Source organism: Austrofundulus limnaeus, unplaced genomic scaffold (genome assembly GCF_001266775.1).
Source record: "Austrofundulus limnaeus strain Quisiro unplaced genomic scaffold, Austrofundulus_limnaeus-1.0 Scaffold62, whole genome shotgun sequence".
NCBI lineage: Eukaryota > Metazoa > Chordata > Actinopteri > Cyprinodontiformes > Rivulidae > Austrofundulus > Austrofundulus limnaeus.
The window spans coordinates 797,535-811,862 of NW_013952464.1; the positions used below are offsets into that span (position 1 = coordinate 797,535).

The 14,328-nt window shown below is 38.9% G+C and overlaps 1 protein-coding gene across 4 annotated transcripts in view; it reads right to left on the minus strand.

Moving 5' to 3' along the window:
* tafa1b (TAFA chemokine like family member 1b) overlaps positions 1-14,328 on the minus strand; it is a 161,418-nt gene that overhangs the window by 27,080 nt on the left and 120,010 nt on the right. For all 4 annotated transcript variants that reach the window (XM_014009851.1, XM_014009849.1, XM_014009848.1 and 1 more), the window contains exon 3: positions 7,979-8,119. In XM_014009851.1, the coding sequence (XP_013865305.1) occupies positions 7,979-8,119 (141 nt within the window). The remainder of the gene's footprint in view (positions 1-7,978; positions 8,120-14,328) is intronic.

Here is a 14,328-nt window from a genome sequence, read left to right on the forward strand (position 1 = left end):
GAGCTGCCCCTCCTGCTGGTTTATCTGGGGGCTCGCTGCTACTCGGCCCCCTGGTGGGGTGTGTGGCTGGCCGCCGCCATGCTGGGGGTTCCCGGGGTATGGGGCTGGGTGCTGGGGTGTGTGCCGGCCTGACCTGGTGACTGCCTGCTGGGGCTCGGGGCCTCTGGACCTGTCGGGCTTTGGCCTGGAGGGGGTGCGCCCTGGGGGCCCGGACCTCTGTGCCTTTTCCTGGATCTGCTCTGGTATGGCGGGTGCCGGTGGGGCCCATGAGTTTGTCGCTGCTGGCCCCGGGGGCTGTGCGTGTGGTCGCTGGGGGGACTCTCCCAGTTCTCCCCTATGGTCTGATCTGGGGGGTGGGTGGGTGGATCTTCCCGTGCAGGTGCCCCTTGGGGCTCTGTGCTCGGGATTCCTCTAGGGCCCTTGGGCTATGTCTGCCTCATGTCTTGGGGGTTGGGTCTTGGTCCTCCACAGTCACTATTAAATATTCCATTGGAGAAATCTTGTGTATACACGCATGTTCACAACTGCTCACAAACAGTTGTTCTGATCCGGGGGGTTCTGACTGGTCACTGAGTGTKTWWATATGTCTATGTGTATATACTGACAATATTTATGAATGTAGGCATGCATGTATGTACATCTTTATATATGTATGGGTATGTGTATATTTTTATATATGCCCTCTATGTATTTCCCCATTTATTTTTCAGGTGAGCGGACAGATGTTGGGTGTGTGCTCCTGTGTTTTGGTGGTGCATATTTAATATAATNGTGTGTATATATGTCTGTGTGTATTTACTGACAATATTTATGAATGTAGGCATGTATGTATGCATATCTTTATATATGTATGGGTATGTGTATATTTTTATATATGCCCTCCATGTATTTCCCCATTTATTTTTCAGGTGAGCGGACAGATGTTGGGTGTGTGGTCCTGTGTTTTGGTGGTGTATATTTAATATACTTCTAATTGCTATTTCAATCTTTCTATCTTTCTAATTACTTCTCTCTCTGTCTCTATTTTCTCTTCACTTAAAAAAGTCACTGATGATGAAGCAATAAATAAACTAAATAAACTAATATTTGCTTTCATTTTCTACTGAAGTGACAAAAAAAAGAAATCTTCAGTTAATCCAAAATGCTGCTGATAGAGTTTTAATGAGAGTTGGAAGGAGAGATCATATTTCTCCAGTTTTAGCTTCTCTCCACTGGCGCCCTGTCAAATTTAGAATAGAATTTAAAACATTACTCTTAACATACAAAGCTCTTAACAACCAAGCTCCATCATATATTAAACATCTTGTTTTTCCATACTTTCCTAACAGAGCACTTCGCTCTCAGACTGCAGGTTCACTTGTGGTTCCTCGAGTTTCTAAAAGTAGAATGGGAGGCAGAGCTTTCAGTTATCATCTTCTCTTGTGGAACCAACTTCCAGTTTCTGTCAGTGACACTTTTCAGATTAGACTGAAGACTTTCCTTTTTGATAAATCATATAGTTAGACTTAGGTTTCCTGATTTATTCTTCATTTCTGCTGCTGTAGACTTAGACTGCTGGAACACAAACTGAGCACATTTCCTCACTGCTGTTATCTTTAGTCTCTCTTCTCTACATGTTTATTGTAATTATTTCCATCAATAACATGTTTTTTTCTTTTTGTCTCTCTTCCAGAAGTAGGTGCACCTGGACCAGTTTTTCTGTGTTTACCTGTGTCTCTTTCCCCACAACCAGCCGGTCGAGGCAGATGGTCTCCTGTCCTGAGCCTAGTTCTGCTGGATGTTTCTTCCTGATCAGCAGGGAGTTTTTCCTTCACTGTTTGCTCAGGATGGGAGACTGTGATGAAGTGATTCAACACAATATGTTGGCTTCTTCTTTAGATTGTTCTTTTTTCATGTGCCCTGAGACAACGTATGTTGTGACTTGGCGCTATATAAAAAAACTGAATTTAATTGAATTGAATTCATTGTTCACTACTAGAGCTTTACATAAGCAAGAAACTTCTTATATCTCAGATTGATCCAGCTTCACACAACATCTCGCAGGTTGAGATCGTTAAGTCTGCCTTGATTCCATTGATACTTTAAAAATAAAACATCCTGCAGATTTTTTTTTTCATAAACAAGCTGTTAGCTGGAGTTTTTATTTGATATGTTATACCCTGTTTTTACTTGTACTATTTTATGAATGTGATCTTAAAAGTTTTTATTGCTTTTATTATAAAGCACTTTGTGATATTCTATCTTTGAAAGCTGCTATATAAATAAACTTTACTCACTAAACTTTATGTTTTTAATGGGCAGCACTGTGATCAGTTAGTAGAGCTCTTCCTTCTCAGTAAAAGGGTTGTTGGATCAAATCCCAGCCCGAGCTAGAGTTTGCATGTTCTCTCCGTGCTGTGTGGGTTTTCTCCAAGTACTACAGTTTCCTCCCACAGTCCAAAATTATAAATATTAGTCTAATTGGTAACTTTAAAATAAAAGTAATTTATAAAGTAAGTATATAAGTTATATACGTTATATGTGTATTCATGGCTCTGGAAAAAAATAAAAATAAGAGAGCACTGTAGCCCTCTAAGTTCTGGGGTCTAAATGGTCATTTTGGCTAATTTTGAATTTACAMTTATATTGTCATCTTAAAAACTATTTGCCTTCCATGTTTGGTATCATTATTTTCAGCAAAACCAAAATGTTGATTCTCCATTCTCCTATCTCCAAAACACTCTCTCACGTTCTCCAAAAGCATACAGACAAACTTTTTTTTATTGGTTGCTTTGGACATGTGGTGCATTTTAGGAAATCCGAAAAATGGGTGTCATGTTGCATTCGAGCACTTCCTGGTCACAAAAGTTTACTAAATGCGCAGCAAATGCACAAAAAATGCTCACAAAATTATGTCGAAAAAGGTTTATCATGAATATGGTTTTATTTGAAAGTAAATAAAAAAWCAAAACAATATAAAAACACTATGGTTGAAGTCTGTGCTGTCCAACCCAGTTGAAATGAGCACTCAGCATGCTGCCGTTTTTTTTTGTCACAAAAGCCCTTAAATGAGTCRGATTGGATCTTAGAGGGTTAGAATGATTAGTTTCTATGATTTTACTTTTTTAATTGTAAATGGAATTCTTTCCACCATCTACAGGGAAACTTTGCAGTGGTCTCTTAATATTTTTTTTCTCCAGAGCTGTATATAGGTGGACCATATAATCTTCTTTGGACAAGTTAGGTGGAACAACACTCGAGGTTAAAGCTATGACCCCCTTCCCCTATTACCCCTGCAGATATATCTCAAATGTACCATCAAAACCTGTCATGTGCTGCTATGAACGCCTGCAGTCAAACAGAAGGGTTCATTCCCCATCAGTGATCAGCAGTGATGCAGGCGTCTGCATGTGTTTCTTGTTGAAACAGTTTATAGATACAGGAGCTACAAGACAACTCAAAGTAGAAGCGTGTGTGCAATACRGGACAGCAAGCGTGTGTGTACTGAGACAAAGAATGCTTTTGTGTAAATGTCCGCACTGTGACAGAGGACTTACATGCCTAATACAGAGGGATAAAGGCAGCTGTGCGGCGATGAGCGCCTAATCCGAGCGCGCGTTATTGGTCCGGCGAGGCTGGCGAGATATAAGCATTTTACTTGTTGAAAGGGATGTTCTTCACTCGGAGCCTCGTCGGCCCTGACAGAACTGGGACATAATTTTCCTTGTCAAGGCTAATAATCAATTCCCACTATGAGGATAATCTGACAGCAGTACCCCACTGTGTATGGCGCCCCTTAGCGTAAACTGTCGTCACATTCCAGTGTATTAATAACCAGCAAAACAGTTCCAAATAGCAAGTGAAGAAACCCCATGTGGCCTGTCTCCGWATGTCAGTAAACACTCTACAGTGAGACTGATCCTCGACGTGCTTTGATGTTCRAGTTTGATGCTAATGACAGATAATGGAGAACATCAGGAAATCGACTCGTTTCTCAAAAAAAAAAATATTAAAAATTAAGCAGCATTCATGCCTCTAGGCCCTGTATTTGTCCGAACCGAGCAACCTCTGAAGCTCTTTGTTTGATTTCTTACATCAGACTATTTATATCTATTTCTTTAATGGATATGTAACCTGTGTGTGATTCCGTGGCAGCAGGTGTCCCCCAGGGTGGGGTGGGGGAGATGAGCTGGGGGTACAGCATCATTCCTCATCTGGACGGGACATTAATAACGCAGAGACCTGGGGAGGAAGCTCCATCTGGGCCAGGGCTGGTGCACGGATGAGGGGACAGATCACTGGTCTTTGTAATCCGTAATCCCTCACAAAGTGCAGGACCAGCCCTTGGGGCTCCRTTGACAAACAGAACGACTTTCAGGTGTAGCTTTTGTGGACAAAAACAACCCTACCTTTACCCCCATCACACCACGTATACAACCCCATCCTTTGGCATCTATAGAACTTCACATTTACCTATTCAGCTGTTTATTAAAACTGTAACAAGAAATATCCATGTCATGGGATTTTCTGTATCTTTCACCTTTTAGTGGGTGTTAAACAAATAGCAAAAGCTTTATTTACTTTCAAACTCAAGAAAATGATTCAGCCAGGAGATAAAAGCCCTGTTAGGAGAAGAAATACCAATCAATAGGTCAATTTTATGTCTCTATCAGTGACTACTTATTGCTATTTTAACACCGTTTTTCCCCTAAAAGTGCATGCTAATCAACACATAAAAACAATTTACTTTTCAATGTGAGCTTGAGGTGGAGGCATGAGGTGGTAACTGCASCACTACTTCTGCACCTTTAAAACTTGCATGTTTTGTGCAACAGATTTTCTTATCTCAAAGTAAAAAAAAATGTTTATTTTTTATTTTCCTTTACAGCTTTCATCTCAAATACCAAAGTGTGAACTAGAATTAAAGGCACAAAAATATGAATCTCGACTTTTGCTTTTCAGGTTCTTTACTTCACTGTTAACTTTTCTGTTAAGGCGTTATCTGAGCCATAAGAAGGTGGAAAAAAAAAAAAACAAGTCATCATTCCCACGCAATAAACACTAACACTTGAAAGTTCCTTAAATACCGGAGAGCTAGACATCTAAACAGACTGATGCTAAGGTTGTGATTAAATCAAACACAGAAGATGTCAAGCTGTCATGTTAGTTTATGAACGAGGAACTGGCTCAAAATAAGACAGCTGGAAATGAGAGGAAATGGAGGGTGAGTCAGCAGGTCCACAAATATGAGACTTGAGCTCAAGATCCTTTTTATGGAAAGGTGAAGAAGAAATGAAAATGGTTTTGCCTGTGTGTTTATTTTAGCAAAATATTATATTGTATTTTATATAAAATATTATTTTGCACAGAATTTAGTTAATCAATCAGAGCAGTAGCCTAATTGGACGGATTACCTTTTGGGCTGTGTCTCATTTCAGGGGATGTGTCCTTCAAAGTTTGCATTCACTGGTCACATATGTCCCWGTTAGTGGCTCCTATGTGGCCCTCAGCAAATGAAGGCTACATTTGAGTATCATTCCTGGCTGAGAAGATTCCAGGTTTCATTGCACAGTCAGCAAACTAACATGGCAGAGTTTTCTTTTCTTTTTAGTTTTTTTTAAGTCGTAGTTTGGAAATTCATCACAGACCGAAGAATTTGTTTTTAAATTTAAGTTTAGCAACTTAGCTGATGAAATCTATGCTGCAATGAGATGTTAAATAAAATGCAACTGAGACCGGAGCTAAACTCAAATCACTGCTTATGTTTTTATTTACGTGTAACTTTCTAATTGTGAAGTTACTCAGTGAATTGTCTGAAGGTATGCGATGTCAATGTATCACGCAAACATACGGAGACTAGACCGTCTCATTTCACAACCGTTGTTCCCCGGACTGCAAAYGGTGTGGTCTCCATGGGACATGAAGGCAGTCCCTGATGTGGGAAACAGCTTTGGAGTTTCCCCAATTCAATATTAACACCTCAGCTATTTGCCATTAGCCAATGCAAATAAAAGTCTCTACCTCAGTCAATAATATAGATATTGAACTGAAATGTGGTGTGGTAGTAGCTGAGAGTCATTTGCAAGATGTGCATGAACACATGAAATTGTGCACAGTTATTTACAAGGTTTGACCAAAATATCTGAAACTCCTTCCTGTTATTTGTTGCTTATTTACATTATAGTATTAGAACTACATGGTTAAGTTTGTGAAAAGTAAAACCTTTACATTTTAGCGTGATAGTTATTATTAGATGCTCAAGCTGGGTAAAAAGGAAGCAGAAAAATATTGGATATGTTTTCTTTACAGAGGTTTGTGGTTTTAATCCTGATGATGGTGCTGTTGAAATAGACCACTTCAGGTTGTGTTCTTAGCACACAGAAAACTGATGCAATAAAACTCCTGCAGCATCTAAATGAGAGTAAACACAAGCTTAAATAACAAATTACAAATTAATATGAAACGAGTCCCGACGTTTCTTTTATATTTAGCACATAATGATTTTTAAATCGTATTTATAGCCTGGAATTTATTTGGAGCGTCAGCRTTGGCAAACTGGGTAGGTCTGTCCTCCTCTATATCTGTTAATGAAGATATTTTGGAGTCTTTTATTTTTGCAAGAGGGCAGTCATGAGAGATAAGTTTGATCTTTGCTGGAGGTGGAGGTGAAAGGGTCCAGACTGAGGAGAGATAAATGAGCTGAAGGGAGAGAAGGGAGCATCACAGGTCTGTCTCAGCACACTTGCGACTTCCTGTTAGTTCATTCAATTCTTTTTTTTCCCCTCTTTTTCTTCCAGCTGTGGAATGGCCTCTCGCTGATTGTTTTTTTTTTTTTTTCAGGTGCACTAGCCTGAAGCTTTCCTGACTCTTCACTAGTTATTCATTTCCATCAGCATGAAACGCCTTAAGCAATGTGATCTGCAATGTGCTCCCAGTTCAGGTGTTCAGCAGCTACACTGGATCAGCCTCGCATCAAATATATATGCCACGATGCCCAGGAGCACAACGGTATGTCTTCGTGGCTGAATGAACTTTTGTCATTAGAGATATCACAGAGACAGAAGGATATTTTTAACTACTATAAAATGTCTGAAGTATTTTCTGTTTAATCCATGAAGGATAATCCCAACTTTAAATACATTTTTGGATTTCAAACGTTTTCAGATATTAGAAAGTCTAAAGCAGGATGAGAGACTTTGGCCAATCGCATATATCTTCAGGGAAACGGACTGCTTTTCTATAAATGCAGATGTTTGCACACATCCTACAGATGATGGAGGCAGTGGCAGAAAATGTTCTGGAAAAAGGTGCTTTTCTGCCACTGACAACTGCTGCCCACACTGCAAAGTAAACCCCCCACAAAAAAAAAAAATAAATAAATAAAAAAGAAGAAGAAAGCTGCCAAACTAAAACAGAGTTTGACAACAAACACAGAAACTTATTTATTTACTTATTTTATTCTGCATCCCTACTGAACAGGTGTCACTGTGTGTTGCAGGGCCAAATCTGTGCTCGTGTTTGTTTCGSTCGGAAAATGTTGCCAACTTAATTTTTATTTCAAAACAGTTTCAGCWCTTGAACTGGTCACCCAGGTTATCAGGATTTTTACTAACCTTAGTTATGCGCCTACGGGAGAAAATGCGCTGTTTTTCCCCCCTGTAAAACTATGGATCAATCTGCTACGTGTTGATTTTTAAAACGAAAAAAAAAAAAGCCATTTTTATTCATCACCATTTGGAGTATTTCAAAGTTAGTTTTCTGGAATGAAAATGAGCAAACATAAGCATCTGCAGTAATTCGTAAGCTAGGTGTAAATAAAATCAGATTTCAAAGAAATCAAGCACTGGAATCAAACTGACTATTTTGCTTCCATTGATATTACTCTAAGTAATAAATCTTTATTTTTTTATTGTAAAGGACTTGTCAAGGACATCATAAGAGGGCTCAGTTTTGAATTGTCAGCAGCAGCGTTCTGTTAAAACACAGCAAAAGTTCTCACCATCCACACAGGAGGGTTTGTTCCGTGTCGTCCCGGCCACTTTCCCAGGTAAACAGGAGCACTTGACTGTCTGAGAGCGCTCCTCAATGCGGTTTTTGTTACAGCATCGGTGGGCAGCAATCACCTCACACGTTCCACCCTCTGAAGAGAGAAAGAACAGGAAACTGCAGTTCAGAAAACATAAAAGAGTAGTTAAAAAAAGAGAAGCTTTTGCCATAAAACCACACAAATTACTGGAAGTTATCGTTCGTGCTTCATTCATGTATTTTTTAAAAGGAGCTCTTTCAGCACGTAGCCATAAAGTGAATGCGAGATGAGCTCGGTGAAAATCGACTTCTGCTCGTGAAATTATGCAAGTCGAGCAGCAGTACAATCAGCAGCCACTTACACTGTAAGCATGTGTAACAAATTGGCCCTCAAGGAATCTCAATTATGTCATCAAATTGCCTCTCATTCAGTGCCGGCTATCCTCACTTCATACCAATCAGCTCATGATTACTCTCATAAGGAGCATCACACGCTCAGTAGTTAATAATGTGTCGTTATTTGGTCTGTTTTACATAAGTTATCAGTATGACCAAAAGCATATGAATCATTTGTATGAGCTGCTAAGATCACACAGYGATGACTGCTTTGACAGTTGACACTTTTTGACYCTTGTGACTGCGCCAACACAGTCTCAGGCTACACCACACTGAAACATTAACCCCAAAGGCTAGGTGACATCAGTTAGAGCAAATGTAGTACAGTATGCCCCAATTTGACAGAGGAGGATGTCAAAAAATAAATAAATAAAAAAGCAGACAGAGAAGTTGATACATGCCAATGGCACTAGTGGGTCAAAAAAACAATCGTGAGAATTCCCTGAGGGAGGTTGATGAGGTGATGGAGCTGAGGGACACCCTGAAAATGAGCAAGGCATGCAGGGGAAAGAAGCTAGAGGACAAGGTGTGTCTTCCTGCCATGGACTGGCCATGCCAGTGAGTAATGAGGCAGCCAATGGAAGTGCCCCTTTCTCACAATTATAAAGCATGGGGCTAATGCAGCCAGCAGAGCTGCAGGAGAAAGGCTCTCCATCACTGCTGCACCCGCTTCTATAGGCTTCAGGAAAAACTCTATCTTCTTATGACAGCAACGACAACAACAGACACCAGCATCCAACAATTAAAACTGGAGCTCATCCAAGGATGGAAGATAAGGGAGAAGAAGAGCTTAACATATTATCTCCCAGGACATAAGCAGAAAGTGAGGAAAAAAAAGTTCCACACCTCACCCTGGTGAGTGCTTTATTTTAGTCAGCTAAAGAGGACATCCTGCTGCAAAGGGAAAGTGCATTTGCTTTCACTGGCATGACAACAACCTGTTTTTGTATTTWTTTTATTTTATTTTTTTTTGCTTTGGCTGTGTTGTTGTGCAAATACTGTATTTGATGCAGCTCAGGCCAGGAATTACGGAACTGAGCACCCGGCAGTCTAGACACGTTTGGCAACAGTTTTCTTCTTCCATTCCCATCAATGTCTGTCTTGGCGAGACCAAAGTCCAAAGAGTTCTGAATTAAAAGACAAACATTACAGTCCTGCCGGACCCAGCTGTCGTGCAGTATTAATGTCACTCTCTCTGTTCTGTTGTAAGATTTTTCTGAGCAGAAGGAAGCAGAGGGCAGACTTAAAAGGAAAAGAGGAAAAATCCCTTTTTCATGTGCTAAAACCACAAAAAACCCCACAACGTGTTAAATATTTTATTGTCAAGGTACTGACCTGTAGACTTGGTTGGATATTTCATTTTTTTTCATATTTAATAAGATTTAATTTTGAATGAAACATACACCATGTTGGCTCTTTGCAATAAATCTCAAATATCTAAATAGTTCAGTCTAACAGACAGTGTGGTGTTAAATATGAAACAAGCATATTAAACTTTACTACAGCTGTGTAGATGCCATAACAGAACTCTGTTCAGACTCATTTTTAAGGATTTTCTGCTTTGCACATTCTTTTCTGCCCTACACTGTTACAATAAGCACCATCTAGTGGCAAGAAGTAATAACAGCCACAAACTAGAACATAAATACAACACTGGACTGGAGACTTTTATGACTTCTATTGCTGCTTGAGAAGGATTTAAAATTAATAATTGTCCAGTGGGTTGCGTTATCTTTCTTTATGAACATGCGATCTACAGGTTTGTTGTGATAGGGGACATTTCGTTGGCACAGCTGGATCTGGGTTCCTAGGAGATGCCACCTTGTCACCAGAAAAGGTTCAGACCTTTTGATGCTCCGAGCACGAGTCTAGGGAAACTTCTATCCAGGTGCATGCAACTTTGACATGCCTTTTGCAGATGAAGAACACCTCATTTTAAAGCAACACCACTCTTTCAGCAGGATAATGCATTTTACATTACCTCAGACAGAATTCATAAACTGTTTGAGGAACCTGACAACAGCTGAATGAAACATGCGCTGTAACAAAACCCCATTTTTTAACACAAAATAACAACAGGCTACAAAACACCTTCGTCATTACTGCTGTGTTTTCATCTTGTCCGAAAATCGGAACAATCTGGCCTTAAMGTATGACACAGTCTAGCATTATAATATATGTCTATGATCAAACCTAATTGATTTCTCTTAACTGAGATTATCCAAAGAGACAAGTTCTGCAAAGCATTTTAAAATATTTCTCACTGACCCATTCATGCATAAAGTCATTTTGCTATTATAGAGTTTTGCACATTAAACACAGAACTTTCYATTATACTGTACTAACACACCAATAGGCATAGGCAAGAGCATTCGTGGGCTCAGTATCCTGTTTAAGGATACTTTGGAATGTTGGTGCTGGGAATCAAACGCATGACCCTTTTATTGCAGGATAACCTCCATATCCACAGGGTCAGTCCATCCCTAAATAAAACATTAAGTGTTAAAAACCTTTTCACTGATTCCCACGTGCCTTTAAATAATGTTCCTACACAGCCAAACACATCAGTGCATATGCAATCAATTTAAGTTGGGTTTAGCCAGGAGGATGTTCCATGTGAAACATCTGGTACAAGAAAGACAGCAGTACAAATGGCTCCATGATTACTTTACTGAGTATAAAAGCCACTTAATGGGCACTTGAACTAGACATAAACACATTCAGGTAGTGGGAGAACCCAGGAGGAGGTAAATAACCTTCTGTATGAGCTTCTTAATTTACAGGTAGGTGTATTTAAGCATGACAGTTGGTCATTCATGACAGATTTCTGATAAATAGTTTTCCATTCAAGCGCACATTAGCTATTGTTTGTGCATTCTGGTGCAAAATAGGTCGACAAATGTTTGAGACATGACTGCCGTTGTAATGGATGTAGTGCTTGGAGCCTGTCAGGTGGCTAAAGTAGTTAAACTAACCTGCTAAGATGGAGTGGATGGCTGTGCACTCTAGCCTTTGGTGAGTGGAGGTGAAGGACGTCGATGGGACCATCGACTGGTCATTTTTCTCTCTTCGTCCAACAGTGACAGCAGCCATTAAATGATTGGATGCGGTGATTATGCTTAAGGAAATCAATGGCTCTTTGTTCTCAGCTTAGCTCAACGGCCAATTACAAGCTGTTAATGAGGAAGGGGGTGTAAAATGCGTAGATGGATAGGTGAAGTAGTGATAAGAGTTTGTGGGAACAAGCCATACTTGATGTTAAAGTGGTTTTTCTTGCGGAGATCAAAGTTGAAATGAAGATTTGGGAAATAATTACAACTGTTAAAAAATACATTAATCCAACTCTCCATAAACTGTATAAATATACTTTACATATAAGCAAATACATTATTTTAGTACAACATAGTATTTTATAACCATGAGTTTTATATTTCAACCTCTCCTAGACATGCACATTTGTAGACAAATCAGACGTGGCTGAATGAGGATCCTCACATTTTCTGTAAAAGTTACAACATACATGTTTCGAGGTCCAGACTTATCACAATCTTACATATCTTTCAAGTACAAGCCTGAGTATGGGTTGTGCCAAATGTATAGTAAAAATGTTTTAAAAAATGTCACTAACACATCTTCATTATCTAGCTTAATTTCTGAGTGTAAAATCTTAGTAAACATCCACTGGCATTTTATTGTTATTTAGTTAAATGTTGCTATTTTTTTACTAAATGTGCGATTTAATTGTAAAATGTTGTGTCAAAATGTCAAATCCAAAATTTAAATGTTAAATTGTTGAAGTTTACATTTCAGAAATTATTGTATTTCAGAATGGAATACAACTCTTGCCTTTGGTGCGTGGCTTTTGTTTTAATGTCATTATCCTGTGACAAAACCATCTGCTAACACTGCTAACATTGCTAACACTGCTAATAATGTTAACACTGACAAGACATCAAACTTGCAGCCGGTGTCTGAGTTGCACTTCAAACTGATGGACCACAGGTWTCCACAATGTTTTCAATGAACACATTTTGAATTAAAATTTTAAATGCCATCTTCAGCAACGTTAGCAGTGTTAGCAGTTACTTGCTTTTTCGCATTATRATTACATCACAACAGAAGCCGTGCACCAAAGAAAAAATCTGCAATCCATTCCAAAATTCTTAAAAATAAGCTTCATAATTTATCTGCACCATTTAAGAWTTAATTTTTGCATTTAATTTAGGATTTAATATTTACGTTATAGTATAGTGCAATAGAACATTCAACCTTTAAGTGCACCATTTAAGATTTAATTTTTGCATTTAATTTAGGATTTAATATTTACGTTATAGTATAGTGCAATAGAACATTCAACCTTTAAGTGAGCATTTAGCAATAATTAGCACACAGAACAGTGAAGTAATAAATGAAATGTTTTTTTAAACTAGTATTTTACTGTCAGAACGTGTGCTCAATCATAAAAAATGTATTGATCTTTTTTTTTACATTTTATTTTACGATTGGAGCCCCATACCTGAGTCTGTTTGGCAGTCACATTAGCAAACAGGGATTTACAGGAAAGGAAAGGTTGAATGTTAAAACAATTTGTCAGATCAAATAGTAAAAAAAATCTAATCTTCAGATAACATTCCAAATTGTTTTACTTGCAGCAACATTTGTGTTTTTAGCTCACTTCAGTCACATTAACCTGAAAATCCTTGCTGAGCTTTCTCTGAAGCTTTTGGTTCCATCTGCAGCTGATGCCTTTGCCTTTAGTCTGCCACAAACATTAGCACAAARAAAATGAACCCAGGTGAAGTAAAAGATTACATCTTTTTTTAGAGCTGGCAACAACTACGCTCATTACTGTCAGTGCAATAAAACCATTGTAAGATCCAAACTGTCCTCTATGACACCATCTGTTCAACAAACATAAACAAGTAGAAAAGGGGATCTATTAAACTGTCTACATCCAACATTAGTATTGTTTTTCTCACTTAGTCTGGTTTAATCATTTCCTACCCTCCAGCTTTCTCTATTACTCTTTTACTGCTGTAGGAGAGTTTAAATAAAACCGAAGGTGATCTTTACGTAAAATGACCCATCTTTGAATGACAGGATGTTGCTGGATGTTTTGCTGCACGGAGAGAAATAAATATACAGGGAGTTAAAAGCAAGTGTAAAGTGCCTTTCAATACACTTCCTGCAGAAACAGACTGTGGACTGTAACATCTGTCAAACAGCCCAGAATTACTGTTATTCCCGATGATGAGGCTCTCAAACCCAGAGAGATATGCCAACTGCAGGAGAAAATATATTTGATTCCTTCCAAGAATCTGACATGAGAGAGGGTGATTATGTGGCTGATAGACAAATTACATACTCAAGGGCTTTCAGGCTTGCATGAGGTACATTGTATCTGGCAAAAGTGTTTTTTTGTAAACTCTGAGCATTTGAAAGTGTACGATAGTAGCAAGGTTGTATGGGGTAATTTCATAATCATTCAGAGCAGTCACTTTTAGATGTGCTAAACCTCTGCAGATACTGCAGGTGGATTCATATCTAGGAGTATGACAGACACAGTCCTTGACTACATTACAGCCGTGCCTGTACTCAAGGTCACAGCAGCATGACGGATTATTCTGCAGAATGTAAGGTCTTCAAGCTCGCAGGAATCAAAGTGACAGCTTCGTTTCATCCACTGACTGACAAAGAACACTGGTGACTGATTGCTTTTTGATCTCAATGTACCGGAAATGTTTTGGAAAAGGAAAATGCAGGTCCACGAGACAATGCTACCACAACTTGGATGATAATAATAATAACTAGAGAATTTGCATTTCCTACGAAAATGCAAGTGTGAATGCCATTTGGCCAAAACGTAAGCTGAAATAGCAGAAGAATAGCATAAAGTAGCAGAACTATAGCTGAAATAGCAGAAGAATA